At 41.9% G+C, this 23,153-nt stretch overlaps 1 protein-coding gene across 1 annotated transcript in view; it reads left to right on the plus strand.

Annotated features, from left to right (window-relative positions):
• The window catches only part of ATP10B (ATPase phospholipid transporting 10B (putative)), a 273,096-nt gene that overhangs the window by 146,672 nt on the left and 103,271 nt on the right, over positions 1–23,153 (plus strand). The window contains 2 exon segments of the mRNA XM_019795040.2: positions 1,012–1,206; positions 18,591–18,795. Of these exon segments, the coding sequence (XP_019650599.2) occupies positions 1,012–1,206; positions 18,591–18,795 (400 nt within the window).

Here is a 23,153-nt window from a genome sequence, read left to right on the forward strand (position 1 = left end):
ATCACGCCCTGAGCCGAAGGCAGACACTTAACAACTGAGCCACCCAGGAGCCCCTGCCAGTATTTCTGAAACAAAGATGCTGCGCTCTGGGCCACCTCACCTTTAATATCCAAATGCATAAACCTTGAAAAAACTTGTCATTCATTTGCTCATTCATTCATTCATTCATTCAATAAATATTAGATTCTGTTCTGTGTTAGGCCATGCATTACCTGCTAGAGATACATGAGGGGAAGAAAAGAGAGAGATTGTCCTGACTGTATTTTCTAGTGAAAGAGAAAGACATTAATTTTAAGAATTATATAAATCGATATAAAATTAGAACTTAGATACTTCCAAGGAGAGGTATATGGTGATCTTACAGTGAATAAGAGGGAGATCTGGCCTAGTTAAGAAAGTCAGGAAAGACTTCCAGAAGGAAGTGACAATTGAAGTATAACCTGAAAGAAGAGAATGCATGAACTGGGTAAAAACAGAAGTCAGGAAGGGATCCAGGGGAATGTTCCTGCCAACAGATCTTCACGTGCAAAGGCATAGTGGCAAGAAGGAGTAAGATGTACTGGAAAACTTAGAAATGTAAGTCATAATTTCAAGATAATACATGAAAGATCATCTTTTAATTATAAAGCAATATATACATACCTAGATATCATCCTAAAGTTTATAATTACTATTACAAGCTATCATTTATTGAGCAACTACTATGATTGAGAACCCTCTCATGTATGTAACAAATATTAACCTTTGTAATATTTATATGAGCCCTTTACAGTAGGCAGTACTATCCCCATTTTATACAAGTTGAAACAAGCTCCAGAAGATCACACAGTTAGTAAACAATTTGAGTTTGAATATAACTGGATTTGGCTTCAAAGCCCTTACCATAATTCCAGGTGACACTGAAAGAGAATGTCATTTTAGTTGGTAAGGGCCAACAATAGGGAAGAAATAGTGTGGAGAGTATATTTTTCTATCTATGGTTTTCACTCACACTTTGCTTGCTCCTTCCAGGTGGGCTAACCTCTATTTTCTGTTCCTGGTGATTCTGAACTGGATGCCCTCCATGGAAGTTTTCCACAAAGAAATCACCATGTTACCATTGGCCATCGTGCTGTTCATCATCATGGTCAAGGATGGCATGGAGGACTTCAAGAGACATCGTTTTGATAGAGAGATCAACTGTTCCAACATCTGGATATATGAAAGGTAAGAGAAACCGTTCTTCTGTTTGCTTTCTTGCAAATAGGTTATGCAAACTCATCAGCATTTTCAAAGGATTGGTCTCTCTTCTCACATTTTATTTTCTTAAGTTCACTTAATTCAGTGATTGTCAACCAGGGCAATTTTTCCCAGCAGAGAACATTTGACAATGCCTGGAGTCATTTTTGGCTGCCATATTGGGAAGGAAAATGACAATGGCATGTAGCGGTTAAAAGCATAAAGATGGGGTGCCTGGGTGGCACAGCGGTTAAGCGTCTGCCTTCGGCTCAGGGCGTGATCCCGGCGTTATGGGATCGAGCCCCACATCAGGCTCCTCCGCTATGAGCCTGCTTCTTCCTCTCCCACTCCCCCTGCTTGTGTTCCCTTTCTCGCTGGCTGTCTCTATCTCTGTCAAATAAATAAATAAAATCTTTTAAAAAAAAAAAAGCATAAAGACGATGCTGAACACCTTACAATATAGAGTACAGCCCTCCACAACAAATAACAGCAGTAGTGCTGAGGTTTAAATACCTTAATTTATCATGTATAAACACTCAAATTATTAAATACAAGAATGTTATATTATTAAAAGTCAGGTTGAAAGTTCAAGAATTGATGTCTAGAGTTTACTGGATCATCTCGGGAGACCAAGTTTAAGAGCAGCTCTTTGGAGAGTGACAGGTAATGTCTCCCAAACAAGAAAATGTATACCATTTTTAAAGCATCTGAGGCTCCTTGTTTTTAAAACTTAACCAGGTAGGTTTTAGGACCTAGAGTCGGCACACCTGCTCTTGGCTGCCTGGGTGGAAAAGGAAGATCCCCTGTGGGTGACGTCGATATTCCAACAGGCGGAGTCTCAACAGGTAGAAGGAAGTGGCCTGGAAGGTGCACACCTGTTCTCTGCAAGCTTTTTCCTTGTCATTTCTCACCTGGTGTTTGTAAACCAGCTTTTTATTTTTAATTTTCCTTTTGAAAGAAGAGAGAGAAATTTCCAGCAGAGAAGGCAAGTAAAAGATGTCAGGGACATGACTCACTGGCAGTTCAACAATGGAACTGATTAGGGAAAAAACTCTTTAACGGGGAACTCATGTGTTGTGCTATGAGAATTAAAGAGACGGATTGAGCAGAGATGAGAAAGGAAGGGAAGAAAAGGTGGAAAAGGAAAGAAGACAAGAAACGAGTAATAGTCTCCAACCTGCCCTTTGAAGGATGGTCCTACAAAGAGAATCCCAACAGGCATTACTGTGGAAATCAAGTTAAGACCAGCAAGTACACTGTGCTTTCCTTCATACCCAAGAACATCTTTGAACAGCTACACCGCTTTGCCAATCTCTATTTTCTGGGCATTGTGGTTCTGAATTTCATCCCTGTGGTTAAGGCTTTCCAGCCCGAAGTGAGCATGATACCTATCTGTATCATTCTGGCAGTCACTGCCATCAAGGATGCTTGGGAAGACCTCCGGAGGTACAGATCTGATAAAGTGATCAATAACCAAGCGTGTATCGTCTATACCAGGTAAAGCAAAACCCTTTGGGGAAGTCTTGTGAGCCCAGCTCTAATCTTTCTGTGGCTGCTGTCACTACTGCTACTGTTTACAGAGGAGATGGAGTAGGGAGATAGCATTATTTTATTTCAGTGAAGCTGTTTAATTCTCCACAGTCAGAATTATGATGTAAAACCAAAAGCCAGATTAAAAAAAGAGAGAGACTTGAATCCGTTGTTTATATTTTTTAAGGTTTTATTTATTTGTTTGTTTGTTTATTTGTTTGAGAGAGAGAGTGCAAGCAGGGGGAGGGAGAGGAACAAGCAGACTCCACACTGAGTGTGGAGCCCAAGGCAGGGCTGCTCTCACAAACCTGAGATCATGACCTAAGCCAAAACCAAGAGTCAGACACTTAACAGACTAAGCCACCCAGGCAGCCCTGGAATCCACTGTTGATTAAAATTAAGAGGTCTTTATTTGGCATTTTCTTTGGTATTTCAAATTTGTTTATAATTGTTATACACAACTAATGAATCATCGAACTTTATATCAAAAACCAGGGATGTATTATATGGTGACTAACATAATATAATAAAAAAACATTAAATAAAAAAAAAGATTTAAGAATTTGGCAGAAGTTCTCATCCATTCCTAGCCCAGTGTGACTACGAGCGCACTGGAGCATGCTCGGAGACCCTTGGAGGGAAGAGGTATCACTGTTTTTCAGGAGAGCAGTAAAGCATCGTATTAGATGAACTGGAGACACACTGCCTGAGTCAGATCACTCATTAACTACATGTTAGGCAGGTGACCCAACCTCTCTGAGCCTTGTTTTGTCATCTGTAAAATTGAAACCTTTCCTGGGGTGGTCGTGAGAATTGCATCATCGTGAAGTGCTTAGCACTATGCCTGATATATAATAAATGCTCAATACGCAAGCAGCAATTGCTTTATTTTTAGAATGCAAAACTCATATTAGCTCCATCATCAAGGCTTTCCTTAAGATTTCTCTTTGATGTTGTCCCAACAAAAGCAAAAACGGTGAACCACCTGTCTTACCACATTATTTAAAGTTATTTTATACATGCTGTTGTTTTACAAAGGTTCCATTGAGAGTTGTTAGGGTAAGGACATGCTCTTGGTCAGCCATATCTGTATCTTTCTCTGGTGAAAGAGAAAAAGAGTTATTGTAGGTCTTAACTTTATGACTGCACATGTAGCCAACAAAGAAGCAAGGGAGTTAAGTCTGGGCTTATAGAGCGACTGCCATGACTGAGTGCTTTCTGGGCTAGCAATCCGAAGCCTCTAATGATTGAGTCACTAGCAGGTGAGGGCTTGACTTCTTGGCAGATAAGGAAAACATCATCTCTCTCAAGGAGCACCATCCATCTGACTTTTTCCCTCTGACTTTATCAGACCTAACTCAGAGGAAGTTCTGCGGTCTTTCTGGTCACTCTTAGAAAGAAAAGGGCTGGCTTCAAGGTGTGCACTGCAGCCATTTAAGGGCTTCCTTCTAAGGAGGGGTTCTCTTCCCCAGGGAAATGGAGGGTAACCGACTTGGAGCTAGCTGATGAAAGGACTTATAAGAGACCACTGAATACAAGGGACTCATTTTTCTCCAGGGCACCTCCACAAAAAACTCCATGCCCTCTCTTTGCTTGCAGGGCCACAAATGCATATCTAAAAAAGTTAATCTGAAGTGTGTGTGTGTGTGTGTGTGTGTGTGTGTGTGTTCAGCTAAATCTAATTGTCTTGATCGTTGTTAGCACACTGAACATCTAGAGATGAGATCTAGTCGTTCCTCGCCTTCGAATAATAAAATTATAAAGAAAGGGAAAGTAATTGTCAGGTTACCTTTCTTTGAAGAGACTGTCACCAGTCCACCCCGTCACTTTCTGTTTGCTACTTTTCTCCTTCGTTGTTTTTCTCAGAGAAGACACACAGTGGTGAGCCAGGAAACTGGTTCTTTAGGGAAGAATGAGTGTGGACCTCAATTAGCTTGATCCTATTCTCCCTGATCTGCCAGAAATCCTCTGCCCTAAGCCTCCTAGAATCATTGGCCTGTTCTTGGGGATAATCTCAGTGTTGATCAGACCCGAGATTGACCTGTGCCGGGAGCTGGTCTGACGTAGGCCAGGCTGTTGTTCTGTTCTCAAGATAGTTTCCAGGGAACAATGAAAAACCGAGGTGATAGCAATCCTAGCAAAAGGAGACCTTAGTCCGCAGGTTCACCAGCAGCGAGGGACATAAGAGCTTTTATAGTAGCAGTATTTCCCAAAGTGTATTCAGTGGAATAATAACGACAAAGAGGTGGCCTCTGAAAAAAAAAAGACATTCATGATCAAAAATTATACATTGACACTCCTAACCCATGTTCCATGAGGGAACTAAGAGAAGAGATACAGAAAAGAAATCTGTCCACCCTTAACTCAATATTATTCCAAACTTACTTAACCTTGGAAATTTTTTCTAACATATATTAACAACTCAATTTGGGGAATTTTACTTTCTTCAGTAGAGCAAAATAATTGACTACAGGGCCAGGGAGATAATTGAATGAATGAAATAGACTCGATACAAAAAGGAGAGCAATATTGTCTGTGTACTAATAAATGGGAACTGATCCTCAACATCAGTGCTAGGACGAGCTAGGGAATGGTGAGCGCTGTGGCAAACCGGGGGATCCATGCTCTCATATCAGGAGGCAGAGCTGGCCGCCATGTGGAAATACAGACCTAGTGTTGCCAGATTGTCGAATTTTATTAAAGGAGCTTAGAAGTTAATATTTTTATTTAAAATAACCTGATATTAAATGAAATAATCTGATATAATTTTTTTTCAAATACTTCATGCCTTTTTGTTTGGCCCGAAGTGCTTATTTTGCCTGTGAGCACCTAATTTGCAACCTTTGCTTTAGTATCTAGTCCTAGGAATCTGGAGTTTCTGCAAAAGAATAATCAGATTCTTCTTTTGAGCTTTATCTTCAGTGAGGGAACCTCTTAACCTCTTTGGGCAGGGATGGGGTGTGACTTTGAAGGGAGAATGCAGGCCTGGTATTCAGTAGGTCTAAACTTTAGGCCCAGATCTGTGACTGAATATTAATAATAGCTTAGAAAAGGCATTTAAATCTCTGGATCTCAGTTTCCACTTTTGTAAGGCTTGGGAATCAGACTAGATCTTGTCCCGTGAAATGGGCTCTGAAAGAAGAGAATCCACAACCAAATAAGTCTGAGAAACAGGACATTCTTAATGTTTCTCTTGAATCTAACAATGCACATCAATATAATAAAGGTCCTAGGAGGACCCTCCATAAGCAACCTGCCCAATTTTGTTTAACTCAGTTGTGTCTGTTGAAATACTCTCTGCTGTAAACAGCAGAAACCAACTCAAATGTAAACGACAAACAGACTTGTTGGTTTAAGTCAACTACAAATGTTCTGAGGTGGGCAGGTGATCAGGTATAGTTCAGTCTGCATTCTAGATCTGACGCTTAGCTGTCCTTTTCATTCAGTCTCCTCTGCATCATCTTTACCCCAGGCAGACTTCCCTCGTGGCAGTGAAATGGCTGCAGCAGCTCCAGCCTTCATATCTACATGTGGTAACTCACAAAGGGAAAAAGAAAGGCACTTCTAGGAGCACTCCTGCAAGGGCAAGGAAGCTTATTTTCCAGACCCTCCTCACACCTCAGTGACCCTGATGGATCACATGCCCATTCCTGAACCTATCCCTGTGAGCAGAAGATGGGATTATGTGAACTAAATTTAACTGAACCACAGTTCAGCATGAAGACAGTTTCCCTGAAAGCATATGTACTATCCAGAGAAGATGTAAATCCAGATGGAAAAAAAAAATAAGGTAGTTTCTAAGAGAAGGAGAGACAGGTATTGGAGAGGCCACCTTTATGTACTCAATACCATCATCTTAAAATATTTTTGAACCTAGACTCTTCGTAAATTGCTTCACACATATTAACAGGAGCATACACTCTTAGGGACATTCTGTACTATATATCAGTAAGGTTCTTCCAACTCTGAAGTGGATTGGTTCTATAAAAAACCCCGGAATAGGAAGCTAGGAAATTCTAGGTAAGTGTTAGTTATTACCTTAACTGATGGATGCTGAAGGACATTTCCTTTTGCCAAATATTGATGACACATGATAGGATGTCAGGCAAAGAGTACAAGATCCAAGAGGACAATTTGTTTTTTGAGAACAATGTAAAAGCTTATATCTCAAGCACTAGCTCTATCCAGTTTGTCTCAGAGTCACACATTTGAGAAATGGTGTGTGTGTGTGTGTACACACATACACAAGAGTATAATTGAATACTAGGGCCCTTAGAATTTCACTCAACCCAATCCCATGCATCATGCAGCCCAGACTTGTTTATACTGTGAGAGACTCCTTTTGCAAACAGCAGAAGCCTTGTTAACAGAATTACAATCCTGTTAGAGCATTTTCTTTTAATATAGCAACTGTGCTTGTGGTCTAAAGGTGACCCATTAATCAGATTTATGGAATGACTTCAAGAAGAGATTAGCTTCAGAATTGGATTAGCTTACTTTCTCCCAGGGCTCAATTTAATGAATCTAGGAACCATACCCAGCAAGAGATTTCTATCCTTCCATTCAGCTTAGTGCATTTTTATTTGTATTAAGAAAACATGCGGTAAGGGAGCAGGGGTGTGAACTGAGGAGATCTATGGTGGGGTTTGTCCCCATATTATAATGAAACTAAAGCCCTCCAGTGTCTCAGCAGCAGCTGAGCACTCATTTGTTCCCGAATGTTCATTCAGGATCTAGTATGTGTACACCACAGGGTAGGCCCTGAGTACACCCCAGGGGCTCTCAGTCCAGTGATCACAAGGAACTTGGAAACAGCTACCATGTCCAAGGCCTACGTACAAAGGGCCACAGTCAATAAGGGGAAGAGGTAATGCATCTGCCTGCAGAAAACATCAAGGTTGAGGGAAGGCTTCCCTGAAGAAGTGACACTTCAAGAGGCATCAGAAGATGAGCAGCATTTAAACAGGTAGAGGGAACACATTTTAACTCATAGCCTGTCCATGTGTCAACTAAAGGTTGTACGTGTGGCTTATGCTGGTATCAAAGGACCGGGACCAAGAAATGTCAGAAATTTAGAAGAATGGCTCAGATGAGAAATTTTAAAATTCTGGTTCTTTTACTAATACTTTCCTGGAAGTCAGGTGGCTGCTATAACAGATGCTACAGGAGTGTGGCCAGTCTTCTGACAGCATGGCACCGAGGGCCTGATTTCCCAGCAGTGGCCAGCTCTACTGGGAAGAAAGAAGCCTGGCCTGCAACCTGTTTTTATTTGTATATCAGTTGCTTTTCATGCCAGAGCCCCCATTGGAAAGCCTGAGAATGTGGAAACCAGAAGTCCTGATCCTGGCTCTGCCACTAATTAACTGTATGACGTCAGTGAGGTCACTTAAGCAGTTGGGGCCCCATTTGTCTCATCCTTAAATAGTGATCATAATCTCTATGGTATATTTTGTGAAAAGACACATAGTTGACATGCAAGGGGGCTTGAAAATAACAGAGCTATAGAAACAAACGATACAGTGTGTGCCAAAGGAGGGTGAAAAATGAGTCTCAACGATGGCATTTAAAATGTGGCCTCTTACTGGATGCTTGGCATCAAGGACTTTGGCATCAGACCCAGGATTGTCCCAGAACTGCCGCTTCTAAAGCTTGACTCTATGTAGTGACTTGATCACTTGAGCCTTCATTTCAACCTCTGTAAAGTGGGAACAATACTAGAACCTAATTCTTAGGGTCCTGTGGATGGAATGAGATCATCTTTATAAACTGTTTAACTCCCTATCTGCACCATAAGTAGTACTAAGTAATTTTACCTTAATTTCCAATGACTTCAACTCTAACTTTTTCAATGCCAGGCCCAGCCCGAGTCTTTAACTTTCATGCTACACTCTCCATACATGCAAGGGAGGAATCCCTTATTTTAATAGTGAAAAACGAGTCTCTGCTCCCTCATTTCTATCCTATGTGGCAGAATTTGAAACCTGAAATCAAGAAACCCCTCCGGAAGCTGGCCCTCTTCCCCCTCCTCCCTTTTCACAGTGTACCTGAGCACAACCACACCAACACTTACATTCAGGCGAAGGATCCAGATGGCCTCATTAGTCCAGAGCCGAGGGCACTTTGTCCAACCCAACTTCTAACAAAGAGCATGCGTTAGAATATCACACTTGTGGGGCTACTAAGAAGGCAGCTCTTTGGGCCCCATTCACTATCATTTCCTCTAAATAACAGCTCTTTGGGAAACCCAAAGGAGATGAGATAGTTGATAAGACAGAATTCAAGCTTTGCCAGGGTTATTCTAACATCAAGACCCATAAACACACCTTTACTCTAAAACTATCTCCCCAGATTGCTGTGGGTACTAAGTGAGAGAATGTATGTAAAATGCTTAGCATAGTGCCTGACATTCAGTAGCATTGGGAAAATGTTAGCTAAAATATTGCTGCAGAGAGTTCTATAATCCTGATAGCCAGGAGTTACCATGACGTTGACCCAAGAGGTTTAAGGAAGAAATGCCATTGGCTGGCATTTGAAACTACATGAAAGAAGACAAACTCTTTAGCTAAAGATCTTGAACTCCAAGCTCTTGAACAGAACAAAATGGGCCTGAGGGAAGAATCTGAAAAAATGCAGACAACAGAGAAACATCTAGCGTCATCTGAAGCGTGACCGTGAAAAGCACCCCTGGCTGGAGTTTACACATCAGCAGCCCATTGCATTCATCCCACACATCTTAGCTCTGCATTTGGCATCAGCAAACTAGGCTCTGCTCTGAAGCGTCAATTTTACAAGCTCCCACCCTATTCGCACTGCCTCCCCTGAGCTCGCAGAAGGCCATAAACTATTTGGGCCCATTCAACTTGTCATTTTAGGGTGGAATGCACTAGGTCTTCTCCAAAACTCAATGGATGGAAGAGTCATAAAACAAGAACCCAGGTGTCCCTGAAGCTCTGCCCTCATGTCAACAGGCACAATATATACTTTGGCAGGTGAGGATTTATAGCCTCTGCTAAGGAGCTCACGATTCTAAAAGGTGAGGCTCCTATTTCAACCCGGTTCCAGTTGTTTAGGTCGCCAGCTTCTGAGGCTTCAACTGCTTCATCCCTCACTGCCACACAGAGCCAAGAGACCACATCGAGCCGTGATGCTCCCATGACTGTCACTTATATGTCCTGGTAGACACACCTATGTCACCTTACGCCAGGTAGATAACCTTTCTGGGCCAGCTTTCTCATCTATGAAATGGAGATAAAGGTAATAATAGAAGTTGTTTCGTTATTAGGCAGCTAAATAGTAATGTAGCTTAAGTGCTGGGCCAAAGATAGATAAGCATATTGTGTTGTATTGTATATTATCAGGAGCCTCCCCTAGTGAGTCCATAACAAAAAGAGAGAGATTGGAGGTTAAAATGGCTAAAGTTCAGGAAAACTTTCCTTCTGCTGCCTTATGTTCAAGACAAATTTAAACAGAATCAATTACTAAATATTAACCAAACACTTCCCCATATGCTAGACCTCCCCACCAGACCCTATGTAGGAACAGAAATATAAGGCTCAGGGGTCATGCTAGCTCTCCACAAGCTTATCACATTGTTGAAAGTAAAAGATACATCAAATAGTTAGGAAATAGGACCACAGTACGTCAGGAAATGGGGCAAAGAGATGTGCACCACTGATGCTCAGCGCCCAGCAGTGAAAGTGAAAGGTAGCATTTGGATCTGCAGAGGCTCAAGGGAGAGCATTTGGGGTGACATCTCATGCTGTCCGTACCCCCAGGCTGCTTCTCCATAATCTGTGAATGTGACCTTGATGGATTGCACCTGTGAGTCTCTTGTCCCTTCTAAGCATGGTGTTTTCCACGGCCATCACTGCTTTGTGCCATTCCATGCTCATTTCTGCCTTCCGTGTGTGACAGTCACATGCACAAAGAGGTCAAGGAGTGGACTATCCCTTGGAGCTTCAGGACAAAGATGGGACTCTCACTATAAAGAAGGACTTGAGTAACAAATGTGACTGGTTATGTTAGGCCTCATTGGCCTCTGGGTGAGGTCACATTAATACATATACCCCAGTGACACTTAACCCCAAACTGCTGATTTGGGACATGTCCTCCCACCCTAATTTCAAGCCTCCCCAGATATGCTTAAGCATCCTTAGATACAGGGAATATCACTGTGTCCCCCAGTATTTCCAGCCAAGCCAGAAATCAAGCTATCTTACTACTCTGGCCTCCACTGTCCCCTTCTGGTACTTTTCTTAGTCCTGTAAGCCTGAAGCCCTCTCACTGTGGTCTGTAGCTGACAGGTGGATACAGAGGGCAAAGAATAGCCAGGCTGGGGGCACTCACGACCCAGGCTCAGGCTGTCTTTAACGGAACTGCTTTAGCTTCTGTGCCATTTCCTGGAGCCAGGTCAGGGACAGAAGCCACACAACCCTTTTTCCCTTTGTCCCTTTTCAAATCTTCTATACCCTCTTGCCAGTTTCCTCCCCTGGGGAAAAAAAAAGGAAAAGAAAAAAAAATCCCATTCATTTGAGATCATAAAAATAGACAATTAACACTGTCTCTAGTCTACTGTCTCCACAGCAGTGACCCTGTTTGCTCCAAGCTAATAATAACTACACTGATAATAATAGCAGCAGTAAATGCCATTTGCTGTGCAGTCATTAAACACTTCTCATTTATTTTAGTTAGCTCTCACTATAACCTATAGGATATATTTTTGTTGTCCTATTTGATAGATGAATAAATTGAGGGTCAGACAGTTAAGCAGTGGGTTCGGGGCAACACCACATGTAAGAGATGGTTCCAGGTTTCAAATCAGCCTCACCTGACTCCAAAGCTTTTAACCACTCTCTGGTACCGTCTCTACCTCAACACACCACCGGCAAAACAACTGGGCATTACAAGCATTCCTGAGCCAGCCACAGAGCCCTTGGTTCTCTTCCTTGGCACCAAGGAAAGCTGGAGTTTCCAGTGCAAACTTCATTACTATGTACCTTGCCCAGGTCACACCTAGCCTCAGTTTCCTTACCTGAATAATAGGAGTAGAATTGGAAATCCCTTTAGCCCAGATTTGTTGGGTTTTTTTGAATTAAGACTTTATTTTTTATTAGAGCAGTCTTAGGTTGGTTCACAGCAAAATTAAGGGAAAGGTAGAGAGATTTCCCATATATCCCTAGCCCCCACTCAGGCATAGCCTTCCTCATTATCAACACCCCCCATCAGAGTGATACATTTGTCACAATACATCATAATCACCCAAAGCCCATAGTTTCCATTACAGCTCACTCTTGGTGTTATATATTCTGTGCATTTGGGCAATTGTATTGCAACACGTATTCATCATCATAGTGTCCTATAGAATCGTTTCACTGCCTTAAAAATCCTCTGCGCTCTGCCTTTACATCCTTCTCCACCCCACCCACTTCCAACCCCTGGCAACCCCTGATCTTTTTATGTCTCCATAGTTTTGCTTTTTCAGAATGTCACATAGTTGGAATCAAACAATATGTAGCCTTTTCGTATTGGCTTCTTTCACTTAGTCATATGCATTTAAGGGTCCTCTCTGTCTTTTTATAGCTTGATACCTCATTTCTTTTTAGTGCTGATTAATATTTTCATTGTTTGGATATACCAGTTTGTCCATTCACCTGCTGAAGGTCATCTTGCTTGCTTCCAAATTTGGGCAGTTATGAATAAAGCTGCTATAAACATCCTTGTGCAGGTTTTTGCATGGACATAAATTTTTAACTTCTTTGGGTAAATACCAAGAAGCATGATTGATGGATCACATGTTAAAAGTATGTTTAGTTTTGTAAGAAACTTTTGAACTTTCTTCCAAAGCAGCTGTACCATTTCACATTCCTACCAGCAGTGTTGCTCCACATCCTTGCCATCCTTGCCATCATTCAGTGTTGTCAGAGTTCTGGATTTTGGCTGTTCTAATAAGTGTGTAGTGGTTTCTCATTGGTTAGTTTGCATTTCTCTGGTGACATGTGATCCAAAGTATCTTTTCATATGCTTATTTGCCAACTGAATATCATCTTTAGTGAGGTGTCTGTTCAGCTCTTTTGCCCATTTTTAAATTGGGTTGTTTATTTTCTTATTGTTGAGTTTTAAGTTATTTGTATATTTTGGATTACAGCCCTTTATCAGATGTGTCTTTTTAAGACACATATTTTCTCCTAGTCTGTGGTTATGTTCTCATTCTCTTGGCATTTCCTTTCATAGAGCAGAGGTTTTTAACCTTAAGGAAGTCCAGCTTATCAATTACTTCTTTCATGGGTAGTGCCTTTGGTGTTGTATCTAAAAAGTTATCACCATACGCAAGGTCATCTGGATTTTCTCCTATATTAACTTCTAAAAGTCTTATGGTTTTATGTTTTGCATTTAGGTCTATGATCCATTTTGAGTTAATTTGGGGGAAGGGTGTAAGGTCTGTGTCTAAATTCATTTGTTTGTCTCTGGACTCCCAGTTCTAGCACCATTTGTTGAAAAGACTATCTTTGTTCCATTGTATTGTCTTTGGTCCTTTGTCAAAGATCAGTTGATTACATATGTCTATTTCTGAGTTCTCTGTTCTGTTCCGTTGATCTGTTTATCTGTTCTTTCACCAATACCGCACTGTCTTGATTACTGTAGCTTGAAGTCTTGAAGTCAAGTAGTAATAGTCCTCCAATTTTGTTCTCCTTTAATATTGTGTTGGCTTTTCTGGGTCTTTTGCATCTTTATATCAACTTTAGAATCAGTCTGTCAACATCTGCAAAAGAACTTGCTGGGCGGCACTGATTTTAAGGATATACTTTTCTGGGAGTTTGTGTCAGTAGCCAGAGTCCTAAGTCTTCAGTCAGCTGGATTGAGTCCTTCTTTTCTGAACTGGGGAAAAGGATCCAATTTTTAGAGTCTCCTGTGTTTGTATATTGTGTAGCTGGGCCAAAGCCATAAAATGCAATCATGGGCATAAAATGGGTGTCCTAATTGCATGAAAGAGAGAGTCCTGGGGCTGGCAGAACAAGGGGTTAGAACTCACTATGATATTAATAATCGTTATCATCATCGTCCTCATCGTCGTCACCGTCGTTGTCATCAAAGAAGCTTGTATTTATTGAGTGCTTACTAAGTTCAAAGCCCTGAGCTCAGTCCCTTTCGAGGGTCTTGTCACCAATCCTTTCAACACCCTCTGAGAGGAGTGCACACATTACTGTCAACTGAAAAAACAAAGGCTCCAAGAAGTTAAATAACTTGTCCAGGGTCACATAGGTAATAAGCTGTGAGGCTGGAATTCAAGCCCACTCTTAAACCCTACACTACACTGATTCTCCCTGGCATTCCTCTTTTACCCTGGGGTAGTAATGCTGACCATTCTATGTCTGGCATTCAAGCTTCTGGAAGGGCAGCTGAGGTCAGCTCATCATCTTGTTTTGAATAGGAAGTCCCACAGAAAACTAAACTTTCTGATAAAATCTCTCTACTCTAGTTCCTTGAAACTCTTTTTGGAAAACCCACACACTTGAGATGCTTTAAGCATCCTCTCCTCCCCCATTTCCCTCCTTTCACCTGCTTCCCCATGGCATCCAGTTGGTTACAAACCTCTCTTGCTGTTTATTTCCCTCTTAATAAGTCCCATCTCCTCTCAGAAAGCCATTTAGCACGGCACCACTTAATTTCTCCTCGAAGCAGAATCTGCCAGATGGAGTCTTCATCCCAAGCCACGTTGATTTGTCTTATTTTTAAACAGCAGTGAACATCACATGAAACTAAAATAGCAGTCAGTTCCCAGGTGTGACTCACTGAGCAGGGAGGTGATCAAGAGAGTATAGACTCATCCACCTGAGGCAGCTGTTCCAAATGACTTCCTCAGGCAGCACCCAGCCAGCTGCTGGCCACATCTGGGTGTCACTCAATGCAGGGGCACGCTGCTTTTCCGCATCAACTGGGTTCAGCCACTCATCACTTCCTCTGGCTGGACCCCCTTGGGCTGTGCATCCTTGCCTTTTCTACAGACATACTCATACTCATACTCATACACATCTGGGTGTCACTCAATGCAGGGGCACGCTGCTTTTCCGCATCAACTGGGTTCAGCCACTCATCACTTCCTCTGGCTGGACCCCCTTGGGCTGTGCATCCTTGCCTTTTCTACAGACATACTCATACTCCTGACTGTTGGGGAGACAAAATGGACCCCAGAGGACTAAGAGACCAGCACAAAGTGGCCAAGTGAAAGAATAGACATGTCTCATTTTTTTACCCTGATGTCTCATTTTTTATACTCAAAAATTCCTTTAAAATTTTACTCTGATTCTATAACATAGCTGTGTTTGGGATAATATAAATATAATTCATCAAATTGTGTACCAGCTATATTACTAAACTATATCCCTACACACACACACAAACACACACACACACACACACACTTTTTTTTTAAACTAACATCCCAAAATCATGTTGATTCTGTAACTTCATTATCTTAGACACACGTAATAGGATGTGTGCCTCAAGGCATATATGCCTCTGTTTGAGGTGCACACTCAAAAAGATAAGCAGTCTCTTTCTTAAGGGAAGGTATGCCTACAACAGGGACTGAGAATGTTTCTTTACTGCCACACATCATCCTAAGGAAGAGAGGATTAACCCAAAGGAAAGACGGAAGTGATTGTTACTAGTAAGGCAGTGACTTCCCTGGGATCTAAGGAATAATAGAAATCAGAGACTGGTCTGACTTACAGCATCTTGGGTGGCTCCCTGACCTCATTATACCTATCATCCCAATGGGAATTGACAACACTCCAGCCCAGCTCACAGAGTGACTGCTTATAAAAATGTATATACCATAAGCTCATCTCCATAACCCTCCATCTTCCATCACCTTAATAACCCAGATCCCATAATAAGCAGTGGAGTCCTTTATTAGAAGGAGGAAGAATGAGGGGAACCTGGGTGGCTCAGTTGGTTAAGCATCTGCCTTCAGCTCAGGTCATGATCCCAGGGTCCTGAGACCAAGCCCCACAATGGGCTCCTTGCTCATTGGAGGGCCTGCTTCTCCCTCTCTCTGCTGCTGCTGCTCTCCCTGCTTGTGCGCTCGCTCGCTCTCTCTCTGTCAAATAAATAAATAAAATCTTCTTATTTAGAAATGAAAAAAAGAAGGGGGAAGAATGAGATTCAGTGTTCACAGATGAAGGTTTGTTGGCCTTACCACTGATATGCTTATGTACGCAGCAGTCCCAACTAGCATTTGCAAATCTTCTGAACCAGTGTGCTCTGGAAGTGATGGCAATCAGAATATTGCTCAGAGTCAAAGACATTTTCACTAAACTCAATCTCATATACCAGGCAGAATGCTGAGATTATAGCAATCAACTGATACTCACCATCCCCAAAGGCATTATCTGATAGGACACGGAAGTCAAAGCCAGGAGGTAGAGAATAATACGGACAAGTTGAGAGATAATCCTTTATTCCTTGGAGCAATTTTGCTGTAATATTTAGGAATTTCTTGTTTTGTTTTAAGCACCCCCTCAAAAAGAACAACAACAACAAAAGCAATAGAGAAAGCCAGTCTTTCTTTGACCTGTGAATTCCTTCTCCCATGGAGAGTATGCGCCATTCCAGTTCTTTTAAGTAGCCTTATACTAGAACATTTAACAAGTGTTCTCAGGGCTACTCTGAAGAAAAAACAAATCCTTCCCTGAATCAGCAGAAAGACCATGAATTATTTGACAGTAATATTCACATTCCTGATGGAGAAGTAGCCACCCTAAATACATCAATAAACAAACAGATAAGTATATTTCTGAAATGCCACTGAGAAAAAAATATGGCGGGTACTGTCCCTATTCTTTACAGGAAAAATAAGTGATAAAATAAGCTTATGGAATCAAAAAGTGTTTAGAAACCTGTTAAATGTCTTTCCATGGAGAGAAGCGCTATTACTAAAATGCTACAGATGCGTTGCCCCCCACATCCTCAAAAGTGGTCTCATTAGTCATTTGGATAATATTGCCCATGGAGTGATTATACCAGTGCTACCTTGCTGTGCTTTTGGGAGACACAGGAACTTCCACAGAATTCTGTGGGTCTTTATCATGGTAAGGTGCTCCCCAATACTAATGTTCCTAATTATATTGTAGACTCATATCAGACCTTCCCTTGGTTGGCCTTCCAGGCACACTCATTTTAGGGATTAGGGGAGTCCTCCACATGGATCTTTTATACAAGGGCAATGGAGTCTTAGGAGGGCTTGTTTGGGGTTCTCCAGAGGACACCAAAGAAGGAAACAAGACCTCAAACCCTTATGCTCCTCAGGGACTTTTATGAAGTCAAAAGAGAAAAGCGAAATTCCAGTCACATCTCTTTCTCTGTGAAAGAGTAGTCTTTTCATGGCAGGGGTGCCCAGATTCCAAAAGAAAGAGAAGTATTTACATGCCCAGAGGGGCTCAGCACCAGTGGAGAAAAACAGCAAAGGAGAGCCTGCCTCCTAGGCCTGGCTGGACTCAGAGGCATCCAGCTGCAAGCCAGCTGGGCTCAGTTGAAAAGACCACGTGTAGAGTATTGGTTTGGTTCCAAATCCCATATTTAAAGAGGAACATTTCCAAATACAGCCTTAGACAAAACAGCTCACACCTTTAGGACAGGTCTTGAAACTGTCATATAAGAGTAATGAAGGGCACTTGGATAGTGAAATTTGACTTGGCAAGTCCAAAAGTCTTCTGGGAATACCTGATGAATGCCTTTAAATATTCACAAAACGGTAGAAGGTGGAATAGATCAGATTGCCCAGGAGAGCAGAACTAGTTCAATATTTGGCTAAGTAGAAGGAAAACTTTCTAAGATGAGAGCTTCTTGGAATGGAATGTCTTGCCTTGGGTAGAAAGGAGTCCTTTTGCTGATGGTGCAAAAGCTGAGGCTGCCATACCACCTGAGACCTGAGGAGAGAGGGGAATACTTTTGAGAAGGTAGGATCTCCAAGCAGTGAAAACTGTGGGGTTGGGTGTCTAGTTGGACCTAGGCTCAGGTTTCAGATGTTTTTATAAGACCTCGGGGAATTTTTTCTTGGACCCTCAATTTCCTTATTTGTGAGCTGGGTCTAACAATATCCATTCCAGTGGGCTATTATGCAAATTAACTACCACTCATATTAACTATCACTAGTGCTTGGCACAGTAGAAATGCTACATTTGTGATTATTGGGGCCACTGTTATGTCTGAGCTTGATTAATTGGGTGGGAAGAGAAAGTTCATAATTTCCTGAGATTTCTTTAACTCTCTGATTCCATGATCACCATGGATCCCATCCTGTCAAACTTCCTGGTGCTGTCTTTCTAATTCCCTGACTGCCCAGAGTTTTCTGTTTCAGCACCACCCCAGATCTTCCTACGCCATGATTTATATCCTCACTTTCCTACTGCCACTTTCCTCTCCTAATCAGAAACAATCTTTCCTAAACAATCTGTCCTTGCAACTCTGCTTTCTACAGTGATAACTGGCTATTCTGGAAGATGATGTAATTAAGAGTACTAGTAATATGACCATGTAGTCACCTCCTTTAATTTATTTTTCTTCTGCTAGGAAGCAAGGCTGAGCACAGTATCTAGTCTACAGCCAACAGTCAATCAAAACTCTAAATGATTATGAGAACAGATCTTCTACTAGTGGGAGTCTACCAGCCATGGTTAGATTTTCTAGACAGTTATGATGGTGGTCATTTGGGGCAAGGTAGAACACCAAGCAGTCTTGTGACAGGTGGCTTGGGGGATATTTAGGCACAGGTGGGACCTTCCTCCATTCGTTTATTAATTTTCTAGAGAACCTTCAAACTCACTGTTGTTTCCCCACCCAAGAAAAGAGCGGAGCTACGTGCAGAAGTGCTGGAAGGATGTTCGTGTGGGAGACTTCATCCAAATGAAATGCAACGAGATCATCCCAGCCGACATACTCCTCCTCTTCTCCTCAGACCCCAGTGGGATCTGCCACCTGGAAACTGCCAACCTGGATGGAGAGACAAACCTCAAACAAAGACGTGTCGTGAAGGGCTTCTCACAGCAGGTAAGTCTCTTTCTAAGATCTTCAAAGGTGAGGTCAAAGGTGAAGAAGCAAGCCAACTCTACTGGAAAATTGAACTTAATCTGGTAGCTAGAGGAGAGATTAAGGGATGCCTCCTTTTGCCAAGCACTTAGGTATATTTAATCTTCCCAGCAAGCCTCTTGATGGGCATTATTCCCTTACCACAGATGGGGAGACAGGCTTAGGAAAATTAAATGATTTGCTGAAAGCCTCAGAATTCCTAAATGGGGGCCCATTCTATTAAGGGAAGTGTGGTCTCTGCTCTAAACCAAGGAGTCTAGTATCTGTTCAGTTACCCTTAGGACTATCCCACTTTTCCGTGCTTATGAAGTCCCTGTGCATCCTGCCCAACTCCACTCCCTCAGCCTCTCCCTCTCTGAATCTTCTCCAGTACTACTTTCACTCCAGCATAAGCCACAGGAAGGTATTGTTAATTATTTTTCCATTTGTGTACATCTTACCTTCCCTCGTTGAGAAACGGAATGATCAGCAATTTTAGTTAACTCCCACACTTACATGTATGGTACCATGGACATCATAGGGAAGTCATTACTGTTTAGTGGTTAAGAGTCGAGGCTCTGGGGGCGCCTGGGTAGTGCAGTCGTTAAGCGTCTGCCTTCGGCTCAGGGCGTGATCCCGGCATTCCGGGATCAAGTCCCACATCAGGCTCCTCCTCCGGGAGCCTGCTTCTTCCTCTCCCACTCCCCTGCTGTGTTCCCTCTCTCGCTGGCTGTCTCTCTGTCACATAAATAAAAATAAAATCTTTAAAAAAAAGAGTCCAGGCTCTGGAGGCTGACAGAACTGAACTCAAATTCCAACCCCACCATTTATTAGTATTCTCACCTCAGGCAAGTTACTACCCTCTCACCTCTTTATTCCCTCATCTGGAAAATGGGTACGAAAATACCTTCTCTGTTAGGGTGCTTCTGAAGACTAAAGGACATGTATAGGAATTATTTAGCATGGAGGCAGACACATAGTAAGAGAGACCAGCAAATAGCGGGCAGTAAATGTCAGTGGTGTTCAGAGGCAATTATGTGTTGATAAATTGAAACTGGGTGTGATAGTCTAATTTTCAATTAAAATTCTCTTGAAAGGGTTGATTTTCAATCTAGAACCTTCTTCTGTCCATGGAAAAGAATAAAAATCTATCAGTTTCTTCACTCTGCCAGCCTTTGGCAGGAGAGAAATTAGATAAGTCAGGGGATTTAGCAGAAAGAAGGCAAGTGCTTCATTCCTCAGAGATTCTCGTGAGCTAGAGTTATCTGGATTGAAACTTCTTGAGAGAAGACAACTTGTCATGCCTCACTTTGCCTCTCTCCTCACTTTGCCTCTCTCCAAGCACCTGATGAGCAGATCTCGAAAAATCTCTTTGGTATGATTGATTCAGTCCCCAGAAGTCTAATCTCTCATCTCCTACGTAGTTCTCCCCTAGTTCTGCTGTTAGATTCAAAGGAGATAAAGAAAGCGGAAAAAATATAGGGTTTGGTGCATAGTAGGCCCACAATAAATGGTCTGTTACTGCTAACTCACNGGTGAGCTAGAGTTATCTGGATTGAAACTTCTTGAGAGAAGACAACTTGTCATGCCTCACTTTGCCTCTCTCCAAGCACCTGATGAGCAGATCTCAAAAAATCTCTTTGGTATGATTGATTCAGTCCCCAGAAGTCTGATCTCTCATCTCCTACGTAGTTCTCCCCTAGTTCTGCTGTTAGATTCAAAGGAGATAAAGAAAGGGGAAAAAATATAGGGTTTGGTGCATAGTAGGCCCACAATAAATGGTCTGTTACTGCTAACTCAGTGGTATTTACTATCCGGGGCATGGAAACCACCATGACCATATTGCTGCCATCTGTTTTTTGTTATTTCGCAGGTTCAGTCTTTCCATTGGTCTCCAGGCTGCCCTGAGTCAGTCACTGCACTGGTGTGTGGTGTCTCAGTTTTCTCTCCTTTGCTTGTCCTTACCACATTCACCAAATCACCCTAGAGTTTATAAAAAAAAAAAAGCAGGGTAGAATCAGGGGAAAGTTCACAAAGCCATTCTAGACGCACAACAGTCTATGTCTTGGCTCAGGGCCCTGTGGCCTGCCCTTTAGATCAGAGGCTTTTAAGTTTCTTTAACCATAATTCACAATAAGAAATACACTCTATGCACATACACACACACACATGCATGCACACACACATATCCACACCTACATGTGTGGATGTGTGTGTGAGACGTATAATTGCCACCTCGGCCGTACTACATGCAAAGCGCTCTGAGACTTTCTATTCTACTTAATTTTTTTACAGAGCTCTGGGAGCATTGAAACTTGTATTTGCTTACAATGTGTACAAGCCTCCCCCTCAGCAGTCCCTCCCCAACATCTTCAACAGGGTTCTGAGTCCTCTTTACTCTCTCTCCAGCAGCCGCGCTGTGTGTTTGAGTTTCAACCAGCCACTTCTCTTTTTGTCTTTAGCAACAGCTCCCAAGCTGTTTCTTGTATGTTAATTAGTCAGATAGTTTGGGATTTGACTGGAAAGAAGAGCAAGATGAAAAGGGTCATTCACACTCCAGTGCAGTAGACCAGCCAATTTAATAACATCTCTCAAACTCTAACCCTGAAATCTCACAGGGTACTTGGCATAATGACTTGCAAAAAAAAAAAAAATGTTCATTTGTAAAGGGAAGAAGATTTATTTGAGCTTCAAGGTTTTTAGTGTTCTCTATTCTGTTCTTTCATTCTCCCCCTTACTTTGCTTAAGTGTGTTTTTCCATTTCTATAATAATAGTTATAATAATAGTGATGCACTTTTACTAAATCCTTACTGAGGGCTTTACATGATTATCTCATTTATCCTTACATATGCCCAGTAAGATAGGGCTATTATTATCCCCATTATACACATAAGGAAAAGAAGCATAGAGAGGTTAAGTAACTTGTCCAAGGTCACTGAGCTAGAAAGTGTTGGAAGGAGGATTCAAAGCCAAGTTCATCAAAAGTCTCAGCTCCTAAGGTTCATAATAGCTCATCTCCCTGGACCTTTGATTATTACCTAGAGTTTACCCAGAGATGCTTACATGATGCTTACATGAAAGCACACATTTATTATTTTCAATATTCTTCCCACATATAAGTAGCGTGCAGTAGAAAGAATGAAAGTAGGCTTAGCCAGGGGCACCTGGGTGGCTAAGTCGGTTAAGCATCTGCCTTCAGCTCAGGTCATGATCTCAGGGTCCTGGGATGGAGCCCCATTGTCAGGCTCACTGCTCAGCAGGGAGTCTGCTTCTCCCTCTCTCCACTCATGCTCTCTTCCTGTCTCTCTCAAATAAATAAATAAAAATCTTTTAAATAGATAATTAATTAAATTAAAATTAAAAAATTAAACAGTAGGCTTAGCCAGCTCCCTGAGAAGGCAGAATTTGGGCGGTTCTTTGCTACCTTGCTTCTCCCTTATGTCAGCACAAAAAGACCTCTGAATATAGGTAGAATTCTCTTCTAACTCTTTACTATAGCGTTTCTCAAATGTGTTGGACAGACATTGATGAGAGTTGCAGGAAAAATACATGTTGCAAAATCAAAAAGCGGAAGACAATAGGTTACAAATTTTCAAATATTTCAAAGTACTGCCGGATGTCTCAGATACTTTGATAAGCCTCAAGGAGAGGGGACAGGGACTAGTATGTAGCATCTCTAAACATTTAACCATAGAAACCTTTTCTTCCAAGGAACATACTCCAGGACTACTGCAGGAGACATAGGGTCACAATTTAGGGATTTGCTCCAGATGTGTTACAGGCGTTCAAGATGTACCATAATCACCACAGGAAGAAACTTTTAAAAATACACATGCATTCTTCCCCATTATCACTAAATTATGGCTCACTAGGACTGAGCAGGGGTCAAGCATGCATATTTTTTAAATGTTCCCCCATATGATCTTGACATGAACCTACCACCTACCACCTTCTTGAAGACCTGTACAACAAAGGGAAGGTGTCACCTCAAGCACTTACAAAAAACACTTTTAATAATAAGAACAAAACTACCATCTCTGTGCTGCTTACATGTGCCAGTGCTTTTGCATACATTGTCTCTTTTAGTCCTTGCAACCACCCTACGAGCTGGATAGTACTACCCTCATTTTAAAGATGAAAACTCTGAGAAATAGAAGTAGCAAATTTTACCATTGTCTTAAGGAAGGTTCTGAGATACGGTTTTGAGATACGTACCTACAGATACGGTTTGTTAGGAAATTTGAAATCTAATAAGAAATATTTATGGCATTTCTTAGTTTTCCCTCTAACCCCTAGTGACTATAAGACCTTCACCTTGCCAAAAGGGCTTTTACTAACA

The sequence above is a fragment of the Ailuropoda melanoleuca genome, chromosome 3, assembly GCF_002007445.2.
Source record: "Ailuropoda melanoleuca isolate Jingjing chromosome 3, ASM200744v2, whole genome shotgun sequence".
NCBI lineage: Eukaryota > Metazoa > Chordata > Mammalia > Carnivora > Ursidae > Ailuropoda > Ailuropoda melanoleuca.